This window comes from Giraffa tippelskirchi, chromosome 9 (genome assembly GCF_054371585.1).
Source record: "Giraffa tippelskirchi isolate mGirTip1 chromosome 9, T2T-mGirTip1v1.2.pri, whole genome shotgun sequence".
Taxonomy (NCBI): Eukaryota; Metazoa; Chordata; class Mammalia; order Artiodactyla; family Giraffidae; genus Giraffa; species Giraffa tippelskirchi.
In genome coordinates, this window is record NC_137283.1 from 83,743,507 (window position 1) to 83,768,916 (window position 25,410).

Here is a 25,410-nt window from a genome sequence, read left to right on the forward strand (position 1 = left end):
CTGAGGCTTAGGCAAGCTAAGAGCCTAACAAAAACAAGAAGGAAAACAGCAACCTCACTCTTAAGTCATCCTCTCCTCAAAAAAAAAAAAAAATGTTATTGTTTTCCCACTTCCAGAAATATAATTTTCCAGGGTTCAGAAACTCAGGAGAATCCCAGCTCCCTTTTGAGTGCTTAAAAACATTCTCTTAATGGGAGACCTGGCAGCCACAGAAGGCAGGAGGATGGGCAGTGTTAAGTGCCCTGGATCAAGAATCAGAAGGCCTAGGATGACATCTAGCCAACCCATTAACCCTTCTGGGCCTGTTTCCTCATTATAAATTATAGATAATGACACCCACATTTTTATTGAGATCAAATGAGATAATAGACTTGAAAATGCTTTGTGGAAGGATTAGGTTTTCACAACACAATGTTCTGCTTACTTGAGTGCATCTCAACTCCTATGACGTTGTAGAAAATTAAAGCTGAAAGTCACCCCCAAAATGAGAAAAGTGTAAGACTGCTTTAAATGAAGTTTCCTTCTCTTTCTCTCTCCCTCTCTTCTTCCCTCCGTCTCTTCATCTCTCTTTTACCCTACCTCCTGGAAAAATGCAAAAGTAACAATTGATCTTAGCTCTGCCTGCTAAGAGTTGCGACTTTGGACTTCCCTGATGGTCCCGCGGTTAAGAATCCACTTGCCAATACAGGGGACCTGGGTTCAACTCCTGGTCCAGGAAGATTTCACATGCCTCAGAACAACTGAGCCGGTAGGCCACAACTTCTGAAGCCTGCTCACCCTAGAGCCCACGAGCCACCGCGACGAGGAGCCCACCCACGGAAACTGGAGAGCAGCCTTCCCTTGATGCAACTAGAGAAAGGCCTGCACTCAGCAACAAAGATCCAGAGCAGCCATAAATAATAAATAAATAAAAATAACTTAAAAAAAACAAGAATCATGACTTGTCCTCAGTTTGCAATCATAGCCAGTGGCCCTAAATTATATAACCTCATTGATTACCTACAACTAAGTGCTATTAATAAATTATTACCAAAAACACCTCATGTTATTAGGGAGTTTAGGGTGGTTGTGTACACACTGCTGTATTTAAAATGAATAACTGACAAGGACCTACTGTATAGCACATGGAACTTTGCTCAATGTTATGTAGCCGCCTGGATGGGAGGGGAGTTTGGGGAGAATGGATACATGTACAGGTATGGCTGAGTCCCTTCACTGTTCACCTGAAACCATCACAACATTGTTACTCAGCTATACCCCGATACAAAATAAAAAGCTCAAAAAAAAAAAGTGTCATGAAAAAATTTTCTGCTTCTAGAGAAGTTTGACATTGAAATCAGCTCTATCCATTTATCCATTCATTCAACAAGAATATTCAGTGAAATTTGTGCCAGGCACTAGGGGTTTAGGAATGAACAAGAAAAACATTCACTTCCCCACGAAGTTCACAATCCAGGGAGGGAGACAGGTTCACGGTCTCTTATTTTACAGCTTCGAACTAAAGACACAACAAACTGAGAAAATTTGACTCTACCTGTAGCTCCCCTTCCATTATACTGAGTAGCTGGATGAGATCTTCCTTGGACAACTCCAAGGATTTCTTACTTTTCCGTTCACTTTCTCCAGATGGTTTTAGGTGTCGTTTGACAGTTCCTGAAGCCATGATATCATCCTCCTTTCTGTTTGATTTGTTCTTCTTTTTCGTGTCTTCTGAGAGACTTTTATCAGCAGCGTTGCTGATGGTGGAGGACTTGGGGCAGGAGACATGCCCGTTGGATGAACTCTCACCACCCTGGTTTCGGGATCTCATTCCCACCTACAGCACATGAAAAAAGATAAGATGTTGTTACCTCCACTGAAATGATTTTTGCCTAACTGCTTAGAAAAGAATAGCGGCTTTACAACGTCACCAAGAAAGAAAAACCAGGAGATCAATCCCAAGTCAGCTTCCTGATAGCTTTAATGATCATATCATTAGAAACTTCAGGAAAATACTTTGACTAGTCTTCAGGGAAAAATGAAAATGTGATTCTAACCTCACAAACATCCGAAGCCAAGTAATAGAGATTGAGATCAAGCAGTGCTAATTCAAGCTGATCTTTGACAGGATGGGATAACACTGGCACTTTACCTGTGTGGTCTCCCTTCCCCAAAACATCATCATCATTATTATTATTATTATATTAGCCCCCAAGGCTAATAATGAGAAAAACATCAGACCCGTCCCAACTGAGAAACACTCTTCAAAACGCCTGACCCGTGATCTTTAAAACTATTCAGGTCATCGAAAACAAGGAAAATCTGAATAATTGTCACCGCCAAGAGGAAGCTAAGAACACATGACAACTAAATGATGTAACGTGGCATCTGGATGGGATCCTGAAACGGAAAACAGACATTAGGGGAAAATTGAGGAAATATGAATAAAACATGGACTTTAGTCAATAATAATGTATCACTATTTGTTCATTAATTATAACAAATGTACCATACTAACATGAGGTTTTAATTACAGAGGAAACTGGATGTGGGTTCTGTGGGGTCCCCCAGTATTATCTTTGCAAGAATTCTGTGAATCTCAAATTTTTTGTAACATAAAAAGTTTACATTTTTAAGTGATTCTAAATTATCTATCAGAAAAAGCAAACCTCAAACTCTGCCAAGAACAAGTCAGAAGTCACCATGTGCAGAAAAATCCACATGGAGTGGGGGGAGGGGACTTGAAATGGAGAGAGAAACAGGGAAACGCCAGGGGAAGAGGGCGGGGCAGTGTTTAGTGACATGGGATTCTACTTTTCCATAAACTCTTTTTCCAAAATCAGGTGGTGTTGTTCCTTTTTAATGTCAGTCATTTTACAGTAATGAGAGTACAAAGAATTGGGAGAAAAAGACCAACTTCAAAATCAAAATTTTTAAAAATAAAAATAAAGGAAAAAAAAACAAAACAGCAATTAATTTGTCCATGGGGATCTCACTTGAGTCATTCTATTTTGAATGTTTATACAGTCTCTAAGCAAAAGAACTTGATTAACAGATACATTACAAACAAACACACTGAACTCAAAGGCAAGGCCTCTAATCTAAGTTCAGGGAAGAGCCTTCTGATATCCTGGGGGTTGTACTACAAAATTTGCCTAAATCCTTAAATATAGGAGCTTAGTGCATGGGTTTATTTAAAACTCACAGTATAAATAGTTCTTCCCTTGAACAGCTCAGCAGCAAGGTTTTCATTACCCATTCCAGATAAAATACAGAGACTTCTTTTCTGGAAGTAAATTTCCTTTATGAACCCAACCATAGTTAAGAAACCAAGAAAAGCTTTTCAAAACACCAGGCTTATAATAGAAAAATAAACACACAGTGTGATGTTTCCTTTTAGATAGTGAACACTTCATTCTTCTAACGAATCTTGAAATCTACACTCATGCTCCTTTTTTGAACTAAACCCTTACAACAAAATAGACCCTTTTGTGTGTGTGTGTTTGAACTTTCTATAGCATCCTGATTTTGAAGACTATAAACCAGAGAAGTCGTCCTTAACACTACCACTGTGTTTTCTGCTTCATTCAATGATTAGTTCCTAAAATTTTAGAGCATCCTTTGTGCTACTTTGGTGAACAAAGAATAGATGTTCTTTGTAATGAAAGCCAGAAAACTTCAGAACAGACCTACTGTATTTCATCGCAGCTTGTTTGCAGGCAGAGCGGGCTGACTTAAGTCCCAAGCCAAAAAAAATTAAAAGATGTGACAAATAGTTTTGAAGGGGAGCGCATTATGCCACCCCAAAATACACCTCTTTGGCATCCTGATGACTTTAAGCTCATTTTTTAAGAAACAACAGAGACCTGTGAAGCTCTGAAATCTGGGTAGAAATCACCCTTTCCTAAGACGTATTTACATTTATAAAGAAAGCCTCCATTTTTAAGGGTGTCTCCCTGGCTATACCAGGAAGAGAACTATAACTCTAAAATCTCTAGAAGCTCTTAACCGATGCAGAAGACAATGACTTAACTCTGTATTTACTATGCTTTCCTTGTTTACTGTGCTTTCCTGGTAACCTCTCATAAGTGGCTCAACATCTTTCTTTTGCCTTTAGCTGAAGCTGGTATTTAAGGTGATGGTTTGGGTCATTTCAGAGAGTTTCTCGGTTTTCCTGTGTCTCTGCCATGTAAACAGGAGGTATGCATGCTATTAAACGTGTATTTGTTTTCTCCGATTAATCTGTCTTTTTAATACAGGAGTATAACAGCCAAAGACCTTAGAAGAGTAAAGCAAAAATTACTTTTCCTCCCCCGCAGTTTCAAATTCAACTCTTGACACATCACAACTAAGACACACGGGCTTCCCAAATTGAACTGTGATTCCCCATGATTCCATGCCGCTTGTGCACTTCTTTGATCTAAAACAATTTTCTCTGTAAGATCTTAAGGCTCTTTGGGATGGAACATCAAATATTGATCTAACAACTTCAATTTAGATCACACGCTAATGGAAGTTCCAGGCAGTATTTCCCAAGTTGGTAATGTTTTAAACTTAATCATACACAGCCTTAATCACACACAACATTTGTATTTGACTCTAACATATGCTTGTGTTTTATTTTCCTGGATACCCTGTATCTTTTATAGGATCTATGGCATTAGGATATTTGTAAAATAAGACAAATGCATAACTATCTATATATTACATGCCCTTAATTATATTTGCAAACACATGGAAAATGGCATTTACCTAGTACCAACTCTATATTTGGGCTTCCCTAGTAGCTTAGCTGGTAAAGAATCTGCCTGCAATGCAGAAGATCCCGGTTCAATTCCTGGGTTGGGAAGATCCTCTAGAGATGGGATAGCTACCCACTTCAGTATTCTTGGGCTTCCTTGGTGGCTCAGATGATAAAGAATCCGCTCACAATGCGGGAGACCTGGGTTCAATCCTGGGTTAGGAAGATCCCCTGGAGGAGGGCATGGCAACCCACTTCAATATTCTTGCCTGGAGAATCCCTATGGACAGAGGAGCCTGGTGGGCTACAGTCCGTGGGGTCGCAAAGAGTCGGACCTGGCTGAGCAACTAAGTATAGCACACACAGCAATTCTATATTTAATTGTTTCTAAACAATCTCAATCTAATATTGAAGCTAAGCAAGATCCTGTGGGGCCTTCCCAGATACAAAAGTCCATCCATGCTCCCCATTTCTTGTTTGTAGAAAAAGGCTTTACTCTCCTAGGCCTTCCCTGAGCTCCAAAGAGCAGACTCAAGCAGTTACCAATTAGGGAATTGAGGGACTTTGGCAGCAAAGAGTCAAGCTAGAAGAGTAATGATAGGGACTTCTCCAGCAGTCCAGTGGTGGGGAGCTTGCCTTGCATTGCAAGGGATGCAGTTTCAATCCCTGGTTGGAAAACTAGGATGCCACCTGCCTCAGAGCAACTAAGCCTTTGAGCTGCAGCTCTGGAGCCCACAGTCCACAACTAAAGAGTCTGTGAGCTGAAATGAAAGATCCCACATGATGCAATGAAGATCCTGTGTGCTTCAACTGAGACCCAGATAAATAAATAATTAAAAAAAAAAGAACAGTAATGATAGCTTAAACAATAATTCAGCGATAAAACAGAATCCTAGCTCCTCCTCAAGGGACATGTAGAAAATTTGATGCATATTTTTGAGTTGTTTTGCAGAAACTAAGATTTCCCCCTACTCCCAGGTGGAGGGTGGCAACTATATGCTGACCACAAGCAGGTAGACCCTAGACTGTTTGGAGCTAGAAGGCTGACGATGAAGATTCTTGAAACATCACCCCATTACCTCGCCACCACCCAACCAGAGGAAAGTCATGCATCCTACAACTCTCACCCCAAATGTTACCTTAAGAAAACCTTCCCTGAAAACCACCAGGGGGTTTGGGTCCTCTGAGCATAAGCCACCCATTCTGCTGTGGGACCCTGCAATAAATGCTGCACTTTCCTTCACCATAAAATAGTGTCAGTAGATTGGCTTTGCTGTGCAGTGGGCAAGTGGACTTGAGTTTAGTTCAGCAACAATATTAATACTTTTAAATAAAATGTTTGTAGTATTATTAGCCTTTACAGAATTAATAGCATTACATTAAATAATGAAGATTATAGATTGAGTTACTTGCAGGATTTTTACAGAAAAAAACATATATTTTAGAATTATCTAATTGTTTTATATCACTAATCAGGTCAAAAGCTTGAGTTCTCTATTCTCCTTCACATTAATTCACTTTTGCTGATGAAATATCTCATGTGCTAGACCTGTGACGTTAATTCTGTCTTAGCAAGTATTTTTTTTCTCTGTGACACTGAAATGTCACATTGATCAATGTGCACACAGATTTTAGTCCTTTCCTAGTCATCCTAGTCATTTTGAGTCCTTTTCCTAGTGATTAAATACCTTTTTCTGGATCACACAGCTTCTCCTAGTGAACAGAAGACCTAGGACTTGAACCCAGGTGAGACTCTGAATAAGGTCTCCTATCTTTACCTCCACAACAAAATCAGCGATCAGCACCTGTTCTATCTCAGAACTGCAAATGTACTCAGAGACAGCAAACTAGTCAAGAAATGTTTTAGAACAGAATTGGACAACATGTAAGAGGGAGAAAAACTTAAGTTCTCAATAGTGTAACCATGTCTCCCCTCAATAATATCCATTTTAAAACAATTATTTAACTTATATGCAGAGGACATCATGAGAAACACTAGGCTGGAGGAAGCACAAGCTGGAATCAAGATTGATGGGAGAAATATCAATAACCTCAAATATGCAGATGACACCACCCTTATGGCAGAAAGTGAAAAAGAACTAAAGAGCCTCTTGATGAAAGTGAGAGAGGAGAGTGAAAAAGTTGGCTTAAAGCTCAATGTTCAGAAAACTAAGATCATGGCATCTGGTCCCTTCACTTCATGGGAAATAGATGGGGAAACAGTGGAAACAGTGTCAGACTTTATTTTTGGGCTCCAAAATCACTGCAGATGGTGATTGCAGCCATGAAATTAAAAGACGCTTACTCCTTGGAAGGAAAGTTATGACCAACCTAGATAGCATATTAAAAAGCAGAGACATTACTTTGCCAACAAAGGACCGTCTGGTCAAGGCTATGGTTTTTCCAGTAATCATGTATGGATGTGAGAGTTGGACTGTGAAGAAAGCTAAGCACCGAAGAATTGATGCTTTCGAACTGTGGTGTTGGAGAAGACTCTTGATTGTCCCTCGGACTGCAAGGAGATCCAACCAGTCCATCTTAAAGGAGATCAGTCCTGGGTGTTCATTGGAAGGACTGATGTTGAAGCTGAAACGCCAATATTTTTGCCACCTCATGCAAAGAGTTGACTCACTGGAAAAGACCCTGATGCTGGGAAGGATTGGGGGCTGGAGGAGAAGGGGACGATAGAGGATGAGATGGCTGGATGGCATTACTGACTCTATGGACATGAGTCTGGGTAAACTCCGGAGTTGGTGATGGACGGGGAGGCCTGGCATGCTGCGATTCATGGGGTTGCAAAGAGTCAGACACGACTGAGCAACTGAACTGAACTGAACTGACTGATTCTCTCAGTAAGAGAAAATATCCAGATAAGAACAGACTTTCAGGTTTCACATTTAGTGATATTTATACTCTTCCTTTGGAGAAGGCAACGGCATCCCACTCTAGTACTCTTGCCTAGAAAATCCCATGGATGGAGGAGCCTGGTATGCTTCAGTCCATGGGCTCGTGAAGAGTCAGACACGAGTGAGCAACTTCACTTTCACTTTTCACTTAAATGTATTGGAGAAGGAAATGGCAACCCACTCCAGTGTTCTTGCCTGGAGAACCCCGTGAACGGAGCAGCCTGGTAGGCTGCCATCTCTGGGGTCGCACAGAGTCGGACATGACTGAAGCGACTTAGCAGTAGCAGCAGCATACTCTTCCTTGGGATTCCCAGGTGGCTCAGTGGTAAAGAATCTGCCTGCCTATGTAGGAGTTGCAAGAGACTTGGATTCAATCCCTGGGATGGGAAGATCCCCTAGAGCAGGGCATGGCAACCCACTCCAGTAGTCTTGCCTAGAAAATCCCATGAACATGTGGGCCTGGTGGGTTATAGTCCGTGAGGTCGCAAAGAGTCAGATGCATATGCATGCAACTCTTCCTTATTTTAGCAGCTCTCACTTACTGTTTCTTAAGTGTTAAACAATGTGCTAAGCATTTTACATTATACAGCATCTCATTTAAATTAATATTCACATCAGCACTAGTAGGTGCTATTATTCTCAGTTTACAGATGAGGTCACTGAGATTTAAAGAGATTAAATATCTTTTTCTGGATCACACAGCTACTCCTAGTGAATAGAAGACCTAGGATTTGAACCCATGTGTGACTCTGAATAACCACTTTCCATATGGCTTTTTTCTAAGTTCTTAAACAGATGCAAATTAGAAGGGGAGGAGTTGCCCTGGGAAGCAGATGACCCACAAAGTTTTACAAATGTTTTCTAAAATAATGTTTTCTCACTTCATATTCCAGAATTGGAGAAATCCGTCTTCCTCCATAGGCACTCTTGCAAAACTCACACAGCCGCTGAAATTAGGTTGCTAAGCAAAAATACGCTTTCCAAAACCATTAACCTGTTGCAGAACTTGTAAAATGATGGATCATTTAAAAGCTTTTCTGAGAAGCAACCAGGCTAATTATTAAGGATACAGGTTATGAAAACAGGATACAGTCTGAACAGGAATCATTACAGACTTACTGTGTTAAAAGTCCCAGAGCTGAACAATAGTAAACATTTAGTCAGAACTGGCCAAGTTCTATCCTTAATGCTCACAGGGGTAGCAGGAAGCAACAGAAAAGGCATCTGGCACTCCGTAGGTTTCTTACGATTTGGTTGGCAGAGGGCAGAATACATGACTCCCAAATATGCCACTTTAGCATGTGGATTGTTTTGAGCTGAAGGCAATCAAAACCCAGCAGATTCAGGTAAAGCTCTTTTCTTCCTCAACTGCCTAAATTTACACTGGAAAGTGGGCCTATACCAGGAGGAGAACTATCACGAGAGATACCTTTTTTGCCAAAGAAACATAACTGATAACACGGCAAAATCTGTTTTTCAAACCTTTCCTCTGCCTTCCTATGAATGGTCTTCATCCCCGTCGTATCTACAGACCCTCACCCCTTTCCTTAGCTCAAGATTTTAGACAAGCTTCAATTACCTGGCTGCTGTTGAAATCTCAGATTTTCACGGGACTACTGGTGGTGCCAGTAGTAAAGAACCTGTCTGTAATGCAGGAGACGTTAAGAGACTCGGGTTTGATTGGGAAGATCCCCTGGAGGAGAAAATGGCAACCTACTGCAGTATTCTTGCCTGGAGAATCCTAAGGACAGAGGACCCTGGCAGGCACAGTCCATATGGTTGAAAAGAGTTGAACATGACTGAAGCGACTTATCAAACACATGCACTGAACATATAACATTAAAGTTGGTTTTCTCCCATTTCTCCAGGCCAGAATACTGGAGTGGATAGCCATTCCCTTCTCCAGGGGATCTTCTCAACCCAGGGATCGATCACAGTTCTCCTGCTTTGCAGGTGGATTCTTTACCGTCTGAGCCACCAGGGAAGCCTCTCTCTCCTATTAATCTTAGACCAATTTCGTTACTACACCAGCCAAGGCGGGGCCTCCCATGTGGTCCAGTGGTTGAGACTTCACCTTCCAGCGCAGGGAGGACAGGCTCAGTCCCTGGTTAGGGAACTAAGATCCTACCCACCTTGTGGCCAGAAAACCAAAGCAACACGCAGAAGTAACACTGTAACAAATTCAATAAAAGACTTTAAAAAATGGTCCACACCCTCCCCCAAAAAATTCTTTAATAAATAAATACCAGCCAAAGAACCTAAAAAGAGAGAAGAGAGACTTTTTCCCCTCCCCTTCAGTTTAGTGGCTGCAAGCATGGGACATGTAAATAACAAACTTTCTGAATGAAGCCAAGAATGCCTTTGGTTCATCTCAGTGTATATCCTTTGAAGAAAGTCAAGACTCATGTCAGATTTAGAACTTTTTTTTTTAACAGTGTTATTTGAGGCACAGGTTCTTCTACTTAATAAGCAAATTATCCTAGCATAGTTCATGAAATACACTTTCTCTTCCTTTCATAGTAATTAGTCAGCAATAGTTTGCATAGAATTTTCTGATTTGCATGTGAAGAAAAGAAAGAACTAATTTTATTCCAAATCTCCCTCTTCTATGCCTTTTATGTCAGCGTGTACTGTCAGATGAATAATATCCTAGGAATCAGATTTTTACCAATTTGTATGGAACTAATAAGTATTTCTAGAGCCTTTGAACAAGTAGAAAGAGAAGAACAAAGGAAAAAGTCTACAGCAGTTAAAGACTCACGCTAGCTTCCATCTTTACCAGCTCCTATAAGACTTGACCTTGAGGTTTCCTTAGCAGTCTCACTCCTGCTCTTTCCTCCTTCCAGGTTTATCTTTCCATGTTACAGTTCAGCACTGGTCACAATATTCTCCATCCCTGCCACCAAGAAAAACTTCTTTTCTGCACAAGTTAGGTCTTGGCATCATTCCTATACTTGTTAAGTATCCAACTCCTATCTGTTCCTGATTTTACTTACATTCTTTTTTAAGAACGTACCCAGTACACAGGGTGAGCTAGCACAATAATTTTATTTATATAACTTCAACTTTTTAATTACTTTATAGAATTATAAATATGACATATAGCAAAAGGGAAAGCACAGAATTACATAAAGTGTACTTTTTACAATGTAGCTTGGCAAAAAGTTTCCTGCAAGTGGGGCTTCCAGAAAGTCAGCCTGGATCTTTTAGACATAAATGACAGTACCCACAGCACCCAAAACTAAAGGCAAAAGAAAACATTGTTCTAGTTTCATGTGAAGTTTAAGATGCAAAAGACCAATCAGATCAACTAGTTTATCCTCTATCAGTGCCAGATGATTCCCTCTGTATATCTAGTTACTTGGTTAAGTCTAGTTAGAAATGTTCCAGCTCAGGAAATGTTCAAACATTTCTCAGGAGACTGTTCATTCTAACAGCACAGATTGTTAATAAATGTTTCTAGGTTTGCCCTTAAATTTTCTTTACAATTTTCTTTCATTTTCATAATCCTATTTATGTAGCAAGCCACATCAAATGGTTTTTCATTTCTCATTATCTACACTCATAAAATCCTCAAAATAAACTAAGGCTTTTGTTTATGTAAAACATTTTCATTCTATTAGGACAGCTCTATCCAGACCAACTGAAAATTCTTCTAAATAATTTCACAAAATATTAGAATTCAGGAAAGAGAATTCTCTTGGAGTCACTACAGTGATGTTGTAACCAAAAGATTGAGGAAAATATTATAACTGTTGCAGAATAGAAAAATATTATTCTACTCTAGCCTAAAACTATGATGCAATGTTTTATGAAGTTCTGATTAATATTTTTCACGGAAGATAATAGCAGACCTGGAAAAGGTTTCCAGAAAAAAACAAAAACAGAAAATAACAAAAGAATAGATCAGGAAACTGCCATGAAATAAGCTTGAATGTAAAATAGGTTGGCCTCTCTTATCATCGCATTGATAAAAAAGGGTTTTGGTTTACCTCTTTATACTAATTTCTAGCATTTATAACAAGGCTTGAGATTTTTTTTTCTTTTTTCTTTTCTTCACAGAAATAAGGCTACTGTCAACTGTATAAAAGAGAAAAGCATTTAAATATCCAGAAATATACTATTATATAAAGTAATGATAACATATAACAGTTTTTGACATTTTCAATATCAATGACTCATTCTTGAACCTCAAATACATTTAAAGTATTTTTATAGTCATAATACTTTATTATAATTCTGATGTCACTATTCTATTAGACATAGAATATAATATACAGGTATTGGTTATGTAAGAAGGTTATATAAGAACTTCCTTCAACTTTAAGTGATTAAAATAACTCTAGTTTTCTGGTAAATTTTACCTATATTCTCTCTACTTGACTGCTATAATTTGTTTAGACATTTAAATAGTACCTGTGGCTTCTGAAGAATGTCGCCGCTTAGTTTAATTGAAGTTGCTAAATATTCGTTTTATCTGACAAAGAAAACATCTCTGGAAAATTACCAGACTCTTGGTTAGCCAGAGCTAGAATTCCTTTCTGTATTTCATCACTTCTGAAAAGGCCCAGCCCCACAAACAACAAGAGTCAGTCATTTCCTTTCGCTCACAAAAGAGCCAGGAAGAAAAATACCTTAGGCTTTCTCTCAGCAGTCTATACGTGATGAATTGTTCTTAAATATTACTTCTACTCACAATAATAGTAGCTGACTTTTACTAAGGAGCTTATGCTCTGAACACTGGGTGAAGTGTCTGTCACAGCTTGTATCATCTCTTAGAATCCAAATAACAATCCATAAAGCAGATGCTATAATTACTTCTCTTAAAAAGAAAAGGAAAGTGAAGCTTAGAGAGATTTAGACATTTGCCCAAAACAGCACAGCCGGTACCTGGGAAAGCCTGAACTAGAACACAGGCTAGTTTGCCATTCTCTACATTCAAGGAGAACCCAAAAGTCAGCTTTAATCTCCATATCAGAACCACTGCAACACAAATGAACTGGTAGCCCTCCCTTCCTGGGGCTGATATAAATTTAGTCACGGAGTATAGCATCCAACAAAGAGTCTCAAGCAACAGTTAATATAGAATTCCACTATTTCAGCAGGCTTTTTTCTTCAATTTCTACTTGTGTAATACCTTGTTCTTCTAAGATCACATTCTTTCCACCCTGCTTCCCTGACACTGTCTTTCTACTGCTCAGAGCCTGAGACTCTCAAAGGAGCTGAGAAGTAGCTCTGACCTTGCAGTTTTTTGACTTATGACTCCTTGAATCGGAAAAGTCACTGACTCTAGGAATACAACAAACACTATACAGTTGGATATGAATTGAAATGATTTTTTTAATTAGGCAAATTAGGAAAACTTCCAGTTTGCACAGTAGCTGGTTATTCTAGTCAGCCAACTGTGCAAGGTCTCCTGTTAGGAAACAAAAAGTTTGTCTTTATGCAAGAAATATTCTCAAACAATTTAACTGCATTTTTCAAGAAACCCAAGGCACATCACAATTACTGGATGTTAATAAGACAGGTTAAACTCCATGGGGAGAAAGACGTACACTGGTTTGGATGATATCATGGCTTCATGCTGACAAAGGAGAAGATGGAACATTGCACAGATCACCCCATCCATGTGCTGACGATGACTAATTGCCTGTACTATGTCAATTGTATTCAGGTGTCCTTGAAATGCCTTATATTTTTCAAACATTTCTTAACATAAAAGAATGACCTAAAATCTGTTGTAATGTAGGGAGTCATGGGTTATGTCTGTTTTAAACTTCTCCTGACTTCAGTCTTTTCTTAGCATTCCTTCCTTGGGATAGGTCAGGGTATTCAGAGTATACGGAGTCAAAACTAAAAACAAATAGCACAGCTATTGTACTTTATAAACCAAGCCAAGAGAAAAGTAAAAATGATTCCTATTGAAACATACACTATGAATGCAACTGAAACCATATGATTGTCAAAGACGTGTGCCTGATGTTCAAAGATTCTCTTCACTCTGACGCTGTGTGAAGAGGCTATGTATTCTATGGCAATCAACCAAATTTCATAAACTTAGTTGCTACGCTTATGCAAAAAAGCTGGCAAGAACAGTCAAGAGGAGAACTCTGTGATTCACTAATTAAGGTGCATTAGAAGTTGGCTCTATCTAAAATGCCACGCTACCACAGTGCAGAAGTTTCAGACTCACTGTGTGGGCAGGAAGTATGTAAGACAATGAGTCACCACCTTTCGGAATAATTTTCTCAAATACACAATGGCCCCTAGCCCCCTCTCTTCTCCACCCTTCAGTCATCCTATCTCAGCACACCACCCAGCTCCACAGAGGACCTAAAGGTGTCCAATGACCTCATATAGTAACATCCTCAGCATTTGTTTTTCTAACATGCTGCATCTTCTCAAAGATGTCTGCCATTAACCCCAAGGAATCAAGAGATCCAACTCCCCACTGTTAATCCCTGAAACTCTTTTTCATCTTTAAAACGGAGATAATAATGCCTGTTCCGCCCACTGTGTGTATGTAAAATCGTAACGCCTGTTTTACTCTCTGTCTGTGTGAAAGTATTTACCAGCGGTGGTAAGGCAGAAAGCACTGATTTATGGCAAATTAACCATTGGGGTCATCAAACACCTCTCAGTGCCTCCATGTAGGTCCCACCAGAGACAAAGACACTTTACTTGCAGCTCTGATCATATCACAGAAGTCGCAAACTTTTTCCGTAAAGTGGTAGATAGTAAATGTTCTGGGCTTTGCAGGCCCTGTGGTCTCTGTTCCATTTACTCAGCTCTATTGCGTCATGGAGGCAGCCACAGACAATACATACATGGGTGGGTGGGGCAGATTTGATCCCTAGTCCTTAGTTTGCCAACCCTGATTTAGACGGCGTGACAAATATGATTGATGGATGCATTTAAACTGGGAGAAACTGATTGCTGCCACTCCCTACTCAGAAATTTCCCTATACAGAAATTTTTTTTTAAATGATGAAAATAAGAGAGAAGAAAAAAAACTAGGGAAAATATAATATAGTAGCTATGCCATCTACCTACCCATTCTATTCTTCTCTTGCAGGTAAGTTGAGGAAGGACAACTTAACCTGGTTCTTTCCTTTCCTTCACGAAGTTTGAGGAACCTAAGGTAGAAGAAACTGACAGGCTACAATTTGAGAGCAGGATTCCCCCTGGCACTAGTCACGTCATGGGATACACAGACAGAGAATAGAGACTTAGCAGCAAGTGTCTGCTAAGCAGATGATGGACACTGAAAAATGAAAGTTGCTCAGTCTTGTCCAACTCTTTGTGATCCCATGGACCATACAGTCCATGGAATTCTTCAGGCCAGAATACTAGAGTGGGTAGCCTTTCCCTTCTCCAGGGGATCTTGCCAACCTAGGGATCAAACCCAGGTCTCCTGCATTGAAGGCAGATTCTTTACCAGCTGAGCCACAGGGGAAGCTGAGTTTGTGAGTAGGGCTTCCCTGATAGTTCAGTTGGTAAAGAATCTGCCTGCAATGCAGGAAACCCCGGTTCGGTTCCTAGGTCAGGAAGATCCGCTGGAAAAGGGATAGGCTACCCATTCCAGCATTCCTGGGCTTCCCTGGTGGCTCAACTGATGGAGACTGATGCCCACGAAATGGTGGAGGAGACAGAGAAGTGGAGATACATGTGCCCAGCAACGATGGACAAGTGCCAGGAGGGACAGTCAGGGAAATAACAGAAGAGTCATGAGGCAGGGGGCTTCACGGCAGACCACCCAAACAGGATGAGAAGGAAGGCGCAGCTACCCTCAGGGAATCTGCAGCATCGGAGAGAGTCACAGAGAGACATGAAACAGCCCAGAAAGAGCTGCAGCCCGGCTGGGAGATGGCAACCACAAGCACGGTAACTGGCTTCGCAGGCGTGTGACCTGTGCAGTTGTACCAGTTTGATTTGATTTGTTGTTGTGCGGTTGCTAACTCATGTCCAACTCTTTGAGACCCCAGAGACTGCAGCACGCCAGGATTCCCTGTCCTTCACTATCTCCCAGAGTTTGCTCAGATTCATGTCCATTGAGTTGGTGATGCTATCTAACCATCACATCCCCTGCTGCCCTCTTCTCCTGTTACCTTCAATCTTTTCCAGCATCAGGATCTTTTCCAATGATTCAACTCTTCGCATCAGGTGACCCAAGTATTGGAGCTTCAGCTTCAGCATCAGTCCTTCCAATGAATATTCAGGGTTGATTTCCTTTAGGATTGATTGGTTTGATCTCCTCTCATTCCGAGGGACTCTCAAAGTCTTATCCAGCACCACAGTTCTTCAGTGTTCAGCCTTCATTATGGTCCAACTCTCACATCCATGCATGACTACTAGAAAAATCATAGCTTTGACTATATGGACCTTTGTCAGAAAAGTGCTGTCTTCGCTTTTGAATACACCTCCTAAGTTTGTCATAGCTTTTCTTCCAAGGAGCAAGTCTTTTCATTTCATAGCTGCAGTCACCGTCTACAATGATTTTGGAGCCCAAGAAAATAAAATCTGTCACTGCTTCCACTTTTTCCTCATCTACTTGCCATGAAGTGATGGAACCAGATGCTATGATCTTTGTTTTTCGAATGTTGAATTTTAAGTCAGCTTTTTCACTCTCCTCTTCCATACTCATCAAGAGGCTCTTTAGTTCTTCTTCACTTTCTGCCATTAGAGTGGTATTATCTGCATGTCTGAGGTTGTTGATGTTTCTCCCAGCAATCTTGATTTCAGCTTGATTTCATCTACCTGGCATTTTTCTCAAGATATACTCTGAGTATGAGTTAAACAAACAGGATGAAAACAGCCTTGTTGTAATCCTTTTCAATTTTGAACCAGTCAGTTAGCCATGCCCAGTTCTAACTGTTGCTTCCTGACCCACGTATAGGTTTCTTAGGAGACAGGTAAGGTGGTCTGATGTTCCTATCTCTTTAAGAATTTTCCACAGTTTGTCATGATAGACATAGTCTGAGGCTTTATTATAGTCAGTGAAGCAGAAGTAGTTGTTTTTCTGGAATTCCTTTGCTTTCTCTATGATCTAATGAATTTTGGCAATTTGATCTCTAGTTCCTTTGCCTTTTCTAAATCCAGCTTGTGCATTTGGAAGTTTTCAGTTCATGTACTGCTGAAGCCTAGCTTGAAGGATTTTGAGCATTACCTTGCTAGCATGTGAAATGAGCACAACTGTATGGTAGTTTGAACATTCATTGGCATTGCCCTTCTTTGGGATTGGAATGAAAACTCACCTTTTCCAGTCCTGTGCCCACTGCTGAGTTTTCCAAATTTGCTGACATATTGAGTGCAGCACTTTAACAGCATAATCTTTTAGGATTTAAAATAGCTTAGCTAGAATTCCATCACCTCCACTAGCTTTGTTGATAGTAATGCTTCCTAAGGCCCACTTGGCTTCACATTCCAGGCTGTCAGGCTCCAGGTGAGTGACCACACCATTGTGGTTATCCGAGTCATTAGACCTTTTTTGTACAGTTCTTCTGTGTACCCTTGCCACCTCTTTTTAATCTCATCTGGTTCTGTTAGGTCCATACCATTTCTGTCCTTTATTGTGCCCATCCTTGTGTGAAAAGTTCCCTTGATATCTCCAATTTTCTTGAAAAGATCTCTGATCCTTCTCACTCTACTGTTTTCCTCTACTTCTTTGCACTGTTCATTTAAGAAGGCCTCTTATCTCTCCGGGCTTCCCTGGTGGCTCAGCTGGTAAAAAATCCGCCCGTAACGTGGGAGACCTGGGTTCGATCCCTGGGTTGGGAAGATCCCCTGGTGAAAGGAACAGCTACCCACTCCAGTATTCTGGCCTAGAGAATTCCATGGGCTGTGTGGTCCATGGGGTCAAAAGAGTTGGACACAACTGAGCGACTTTTACTTTCTTATCTCTCCTTGCTATACTCTGGAATGCTGCGTTCAGTCGGATATACCTTTCTTTCTCCCTTGCCTTTCACTTCTCTTCTTTCCTCAGCTATGTGTAAAGCCTCCTCAGACAATCTTCTTGCATTTCTTTCTCTTGGGGATGGTTTTGGTCATCCCCTACTGTACAGTGTTATGAACCTCCATCCATAGTTCTTCTGGCACTCTGTCTACCAGATCTAATCCCTTGAATTTACTCATCACCTCCACTATATAATCATAGGGGATTTCATTTAGTTCATACCTGACTGGCCTACTGGTTTTCCCTACTTTCTTGAATTTAAGCCTGAATCTTGCAATAAGGAGCTGATGATCTGAGCCACAGTCAATTCCAAGTCTTATTTTTGTTGACTGTATAGAACTTCTCTACTTGGTTTAATGTTCTGCTATTGCTGTCTTAAAATTCTTACTTTTTAAAACTCAAGGCCCCACATTTCCAGTATGTCTTGGATCCCCTAAATTTTGTGTCCAGTCCTGACAGCAGCAGGGCAGTCCCTCTGGACCAGGCATGAATGATGCCAGCAGACCCCCCTGCTTCCGCCTAGAAGAAGCAGTGTCTGTGGGACACCAAATATGGAGGGGGAGCATTCAGCTGGAGGAAACGAAAGGCAGAAATGGAATTTTGATTCGTTCTAGGATTTAGCCATCATATTGAATTTACCAGAAAATAAATTCACCTGATAAAATTGAATTTACTAGGTAACAGCCAGGTTAAGATCTCTGCTTCAGGTGGGGATTGGAGGCAAGGAGAGTGAGAAGAGGGAACCAAAGAGCAAGGAAAGCTGAGCTCAGTCATAATGAAACGAAGTATTAGAATTACATCCTTGAGTTTTATGAGGTGTCTTAACTGTGAAATATAACAGGTTACAGTTTTATAAGCCATAAAGCACCACAGGACTTTCGGGCAATATATGCAAAGGAATTTTCCTTTAAATCACGTTGCTATTGCTCCTGCTCTGGTTTTGAAAAAGAAAAGCAGGGAATAGACTGATACAAGGGCAGGGGAGCCAGAGCTCAAGTCTTCCAGGAAGGAAGAGATTGCACAGCACCTGGGAGAGGAGGCGGACGCAGAGAGGAGACAGGGAGGGAGCTCTGTCCTGAGGCACCCGCTGCCTGCCCTCCATTTCACCTCCCTCTCCAGGCACCTTTCCTGGTTTCCCAGTAGCTCCTCCTTGTGCCTTTCATTGAAATTATAAAAATCAGACCCCACTGATCTTATTCCGATCCACAGGGGGCTTTCCCAGCCCAGACTTGCCTGGGGTGTTCCCCAATCCCAAGCCTGACCCATCGGTTAAACTCTGGGTCTTCTGGGTTCTAAGGACACGTTTAAGAAATCAACTGGCTGGATTTAATCACATTGCAGCATCAGTACCTAACTCTATATTTTTCAGTCTTTATTAACCCTAGTGAACGTTTGAAATTAAAAGAGAAGGAGTCATTTTAAAAAGATATGATTGAAGGTTTTGGCAGTTTTTCTTTAAACCAAACCACTGGGTGATTTTCCTCTATAAAATAAGTCATGGCAGAGGGAGGGTAAGAAGCAGTTTGGGAACATATTTTTTTCTTCTCACTTGTTGTTGTTGTTTAGTTGCTAACTTTTGTCTAATTCTTTCGGTTCCATGGACTGCAGTCTCCCAGGCTCCACTGTCCATGGGATTTCCCAGGCAAGACTACTGGAGTGGGTTGCCATTTCCTTCTCCAGGTTTCTTTCTGACCCTGGGATCGAACCCATATCTCCTACACTGGCAGGTGGATTCTTTACCGCTGAATCACCAGAAACACACTGAATTACCCAATTCCCTTCTCCACTACTAAATGCCAATGTCCTATTTGCTGTCATAGCCCAATATTCTTTCTTTGGAGAGCCAGGGTGAACCCAACATTGACACAGCAGACAGGTCTTGGCTCCTAACACCTGGAGCTGAAGCCGGGGCAGAGGATGGGGGGATGGGGGGGAAGGGGGAGAATGGAGGTTGGAGGTTGGGGGGAGGCGTGGAATCCAGGGTTACACCAATGGCCAGGGCTCCGGAAACACACTGCCAGTAGAGGAGCACCCTCTGCAAGTCCAGGGCAGTGATTCTCACACTTCAGAATCACTGGAAGTGTATATTAACACACAGACTACTGGTCCCCATGTCCAGAGTTTCTGATTCCACGGGTCTAGGATGCCTGAGAGCTTGCATTTCTAACGCGTCCCAGGCAATGCTGTTGCTGCTGGTCCCAGGACCACACATGGAGCACCCATGCTCTAGGGCTAAGATGGGCCCAGAACATTGCAAAGGGGCCTCAGAATATCTACCTACTTCAGCTAGAAACGCTCTGCTTTCCCATAACTAAACTAGAAATAGTTGACTTGGCTGGAAAAAATGTTACTTGTAACTGTTTACATGACTGATTACATGGCTGATTATCATTCATCCTTCAACAGAGGCCCTGTTTGAGTGTTTAGATTTGTGGGGTTACAAAGAGGCCAAAACCCTTTTGCAAATGTAGGGTCTGTGTGTATGTTTAACAAGACATTTTTTATCAGAAGATTCACAAATAATCTACATTTTCAGATGTCGCTGAAGCAAGTCAGAAGACCTGGCACTACTTTTCACATATCAGCGTTTAGCTGGGGTTGAGTGGTGGCTGACCCACTTAGATGAAGAATTGGCTCAATAGGTCAAACATGTCCTTACCACTTCCCATTATTTCTTAAACCCTGAGACCCAGGAGTCAATTACTACATATTTATTACTATAGTTGTACTCTTTTTCTTCTAGTAGAGAATTTCTTCTCTGTACCAAGGGAGAAAAGAGTTACATTGAGAAAGTTTCATGTTTCAAGAAAAAAAAATATTTAGTACTGACTACTCCTGTGACTAAACATGCTAGCTTTACTTGTTTCTACCCACCTGTCTTCTGAATCCATCTGAGTCTGAATCTAGTCTGGATAAGCCTGGATGGCAGGCAGAAATGTGTGGGGAGGGACTAGACATGAGAAGCAGGCTCTTGGGGCTTCCATGGTGGCCCAGTGGCTAAGCCCCCATGCTCCAAATGTTAGGGGGCCTGGACTCAATCCCTGGTCAGGGAACTAGATCCCACATGCCACAATGAAGACCATATGCTGGCGCAGTCAAATAAATAAATATTTTAAAAAAAATAAAAATATAGATTAAACCAATCTAAAATGCAGACACTCAGGTTATTGGGGCAGAGAGCAGGGAAGAAGACTCTTGAGTGGGATGGTCAAAAAAAACCAGCTGAAAAGGAATTATCCAAAAAGAAGAAGCTGCAGTCTGTCACAAGCTTGATGGAGGACAAGATCACTTAGCTGGGGAAAGAGAATGTTGTGTGTGGTGGAAATATGCTCCTGCGATGCCTACACAGACATGTAGCCAAAGTCGTGGCTGATGGGGGCTGCAATGAAGGTATGTGTGGAAAAAAAGACGTGAACCAGAAGAGGATCTATGAGGAGCAGGGGCCTTGCTTTGAGAACAAGCAAAGCAAGAGACAGGGGGAGGATCTGGGGGACTTCTTCAGTTGTCACTGTTGGAACCAGCAGAGGTGGCGGAGGCATCAATTGATAGGCTATCTCAGGGGCAGGACAGCAGGGGGCCTGATAGTCCACCCCAGGGGACCACCTCTTGAGTTAACCTGAGCAAGGAAGAGGTTCAGAAACTGTGTGTGCCTATGCATGCTCAGTCATGTCCAGCTGTTTATGATCCCATCAACTGTAGTCCACCAGGTACCTCTATCCACGGGAATTTCCAGGCAAGAATATTGGAGCAAGTTGCCACTTCCTACTCCAGGGTATCTTCCTGACCCAGAGATCAAACCCACATCTCTTCACCACTGTGCTATCTGTAATTATTTAGGTAGAAACTAAGACAAGGAAATTCCATGCTGATCTCACTCCTTGGCTTTCTCAGCTTGAGAACTTGGGCTATATTTCATCCCACAGACTTTTTTGTGCACTGCTATACCAAATAACAATCACACAAAAACCGTACTGGGTGCCAGGATACACACACACACACAGACAAACACACACACAGAAAAACATGTTCCTTCCCTCATGAATGTCATAGTCCAAAATAGTGGTCTAAAATTTTTTTAACAGTTCAATCCATTCTTTAAAAATGTAACCACTTATCCTAACATTTGTATATTTATCTAAAAAGTATATCTCATGCTAATCTTCTAATGTATTGAGCATATTATAAATTATATCCCAAAATAGAAAAAGCCTAACTAAATAAACAACAAACATTATCAATAAATATAATGAAAGCTCATACCCCAATGACTTCTCTTGTGATAATTGATCTACCAAACAGATACTTAAACAGATTTTAAAAATAAAAGGAAGCTTAGGAAAGGCTTTAATAGCTATTTTAGATTTGAAGAGTAACTGGTCATGATCTTGAATAACTCCTTAGATGATAAAGAAATTGGAAACATGTGCAGACAAGACTGCTGATTCGGACAGAGGGGTGAGCTGTGAGGACCAACCACTTCTCGGATCATGGTACTTGAGCTGGGCCCAGGAGGGTGAGCAGACTCTTTCCAGGGAGACGAAAGAGTATAAACAAAGTCCATAGCTGTTCAGTGGCCTGATGTGGGCTTAGGAGGACTTCAAAATGGAGAACAAATGCAGCAAAATGCTAATTATGTGCGTAACAAGACGTAACGGATTAACTCAAGTGAGTCCCATCTGATAATAAGACCACACTCTGTGTTGGCATGTTCAGCCTTCAGTTTGTCCCTCACATGGCACTGTTATTCTTACACGTCAGAAAAAATAAAAGTGAACCTTGGTGGTCGCCATGGTGACTAAATAGTGGGAGTGAGGGCAGAGGAAGGTCAAGGAATGCTCTATAGTTATGCATGGAGAAAGTACAAAACACAGGTTATTTTTAATTTTGGCTCTGTTCCTATGATTTTAATGTCTGAAAATTACAATGTACATAAATAGTAAAGTCTGTTTCTCATGCAGTCATGAGAAAAAATACTTTCCCAGTAATTCAATACAACCTACTTATTTTGTTGATGTTTCATTTTCATCAGCTGCCATTCAAGCCAACAAAAATGCCCAAAGTGAGTATTTTCCAAATTTGTCACCAAGGAGGGTGGAGGGTGTCTTTCACCCTCCTTCCCCTTGTTTTCTGTCCTCCGCTGTTCTTTGTACAGTCGCATGACTCACCATCCACAGAACACAGATTGGGAATTGCTTTTCTAGGAGTGGTGATGTGTTTGCTCTTAGTCACCCATATTCTCTCATCTAATGACACTTGTGGCCAAGGACAGAGATGTGCCAGGCAGCTGACACACCAGAGTGGGGAGGTGACGTAGCTTGTGAACCCAGGGTTTTCCCCCACACAGAGCCCAGGCAGCTGTGCCGGTAGAGGACACCTCGATGACTGGACTCCAGGGCCAACTGAGGGGCAGGGCCTGATGCTGCTCCGGCCTCCCCACACCTCTGCTCAAGGGAAATGTGCCCAAGCCCTAGCAAGAGCAGAAGAATAAATATAAAACAGAAAAAAAAAAAAATCAAGGCCTCAGAAGATAAGAGAATTACTTCTAAAAGATCTCTTACAATACTTTATGCAAAAGATGATGACAGAGTGAATTGTGTGAAAATAGTTTCTCTTCAAAGGATTACAAACAGTTGGATTTTGCTTAAACAAAAGCCCTCACCAAGAACACAGATTTAGCGATTATCTATTTCTCTGCAGATTTCACTTAGATTATAAACCAGTCACAACCTATACTTGGCAGGCTGTTTAGGTTTTACCAGAACAACCCCGCTGTTTTCATGAAGTCTTTCTGTCACTTGTGTATTTATAAATGCCACATCCTACATATGAGTGCATCACTGAAAAGCAAACTGTAGAACTGACCTTTCTTTGTCACTTTAAAATGTAGTCTTCAAAACTAAATTTAAAGATAGAATTCATGCTACTGCCATCAGCGAAATTATTTTCAGGATCCACTTTCTTATTTCCATTCAGCACATAATCATTACACAATTCCGTGGTGCCAGGCCTGGGTAAAGGAAAGGCCTGTTGGGGGCATCTGTGCCATCATGTACTCAGAGTCTAGTGAAGCTGTTCCAGTTGAGTAGGTGAGTCATGGAGGGAGGTGGAGAAACTAGGAAGACCTTTCTCCTATGTTATCTGATTGGCTGAGTTATCTGCAGGTCAATTTTTAAAAATTTAGTATATTAATTAAAAAAAAAAATGAGTCAATATTTCTATCTCAAAGTCAATTCCACAAAAATGTTCCTGAGCACCATCCCTATGCAAGGCAGTATAGGTTTCATCCACAGTGGCTCAAAGAGAGCAATCTTTAATGTGATCTTTTAAAACATGAAAAAGGCATTCTGTATTCCAGCAGTTGATTTTTTCAAGGCACAAAATTACATCATACATGCACTGGTGACTCAGCGGTCCCTGTAACTTTGTCCCCTTCTCTCCCAAGGAGTATGTTAAGTCACTGGGGATGTCTTTGCTTTTTTTTTTTAATCTTAGAATGTGAAGGAGTGGATAGGTGATTGTCCGGGGCTTAACCAACAGTCAAATCATGTGTCATTGAATTCAGATTCCACATTTCTGTGCTGTTGCCATTTCACAGACAGAGAGCTTCAAATCAGGTCCTGTGGAATAGAGTAATGTGGCAATGAAGCTATGGCCTCTCAAAGTCTGCTCCCACCCATGACTGGGGACCTCCAGACTCTCTTCAAAGCCCCTCACTCAGCTGTTCCTAGAAGTCCCCAGTGGAAGGGGTGAGTAGCTGAGCTCATCAATGCCATTCTGAGAGCTGGCGGGAGATTTGCTGACCCTGCCCTCTGTCTTGCTCTTGCTGCAAGCGGCCTCTGCTGTCGTCACTGAAGTTGCTGTCACTCAAAGGCCAGAAAGGAGAGATGGCAGGAAGAGCAAAAGCCTCAAATTTTAACCCCAATGCTCAGGTACCAACCAAACTTCCCACACATGGAAGGCAATGGTAGCGTCAGAATCTCTGATGCTTTTGAAGTCCTTATATCATTGAGGCCCCAAGAGTCACAGAAGTCACTGCACACAAAGCCACCACATGGAACTGTGGATGCACCAAATTTGGGAGCAAGCGAGGCTCCTGAGACGACAGGAGACATAGTGGAAGCAACCTGATTGACAGTGGGAACCAGGGGTTTCAGGCAATATCATAGAGCAGCATTTGCTTAAAAAACACACTTTCATGGTTTATAATGTTGATTCTTATTTGGTGCCTCTATAAAGGGCTGCTCATGGAGAATACACGTGAGATAAAGCCCTGTCCCCCAAATACCTTTTGATGATGGCACAGGTGGAGAAATCATATATTTCTAGCTCCTTTTGGATTGTCATCTTGTGCCCACAATGAGCTTCCCTGGTGGCTCAGATGGTAAGGAATCTGCCTGCAGTGTGGGAGATCTGGGTTGGATCCTTGGGTCAGGAAGATCCCCTGGAGAAGAGAATGGCAACCCACTCCAGTATTCTTGCCTGGAGAGTTCCATGGACAGAGGAGCCTGGCGGGCTACAGACCATGGGGGGCGAAGAGGCAGACATGACTGAGTGACTAACACTTTCACACTTCCACTTTCACTTGTGTCCACAATGTGTCAGACATCTGGTGAGGTTTTGTTGGACATTGGCAGAAATCCTTCAGATCTAGATTAAGGACAAAAAGCAGTAATTTGCTGGTAAGCCCACTCTTCAGAGAAAGAGAAAGAAAATCCTTGATTCGTAGGTAGCATTTGCAGATTTTCATGGTGTAAATTCCCCCATTGGGGCCAAGTTCAAGGTACCAACATAACGTCACTGAACACAGCCAGCGCCACTTGGCTCCAGCACAG

The 25,410-nt window shown here is 41.4% G+C and overlaps 1 protein-coding gene across 12 annotated transcripts in view; it reads right to left on the minus strand.

The window, feature by feature from the left end:
• FILIP1 (filamin A interacting protein 1) overlaps positions 1-25,410 on the minus strand; it is a 223,104-nt gene that overhangs the window by 113,249 nt on the left and 84,445 nt on the right. For 10 of the 12 annotated variants that reach the window (XM_081530782.1, XM_081530791.1, XM_081530785.1 and 7 more), the window contains one exon: positions 1,535-1,816. In XM_081530782.1, the coding sequence (XP_081386908.1) occupies positions 1,535-1,816 (282 nt within the window). Of the gene's footprint in view, positions 1-1,534; positions 1,817-12,042; positions 12,180-25,410 lie in introns of those variants that run through there. The other 2 variants (XM_081530789.1, XM_081530793.1) reach the window with 2 other exon arrangements.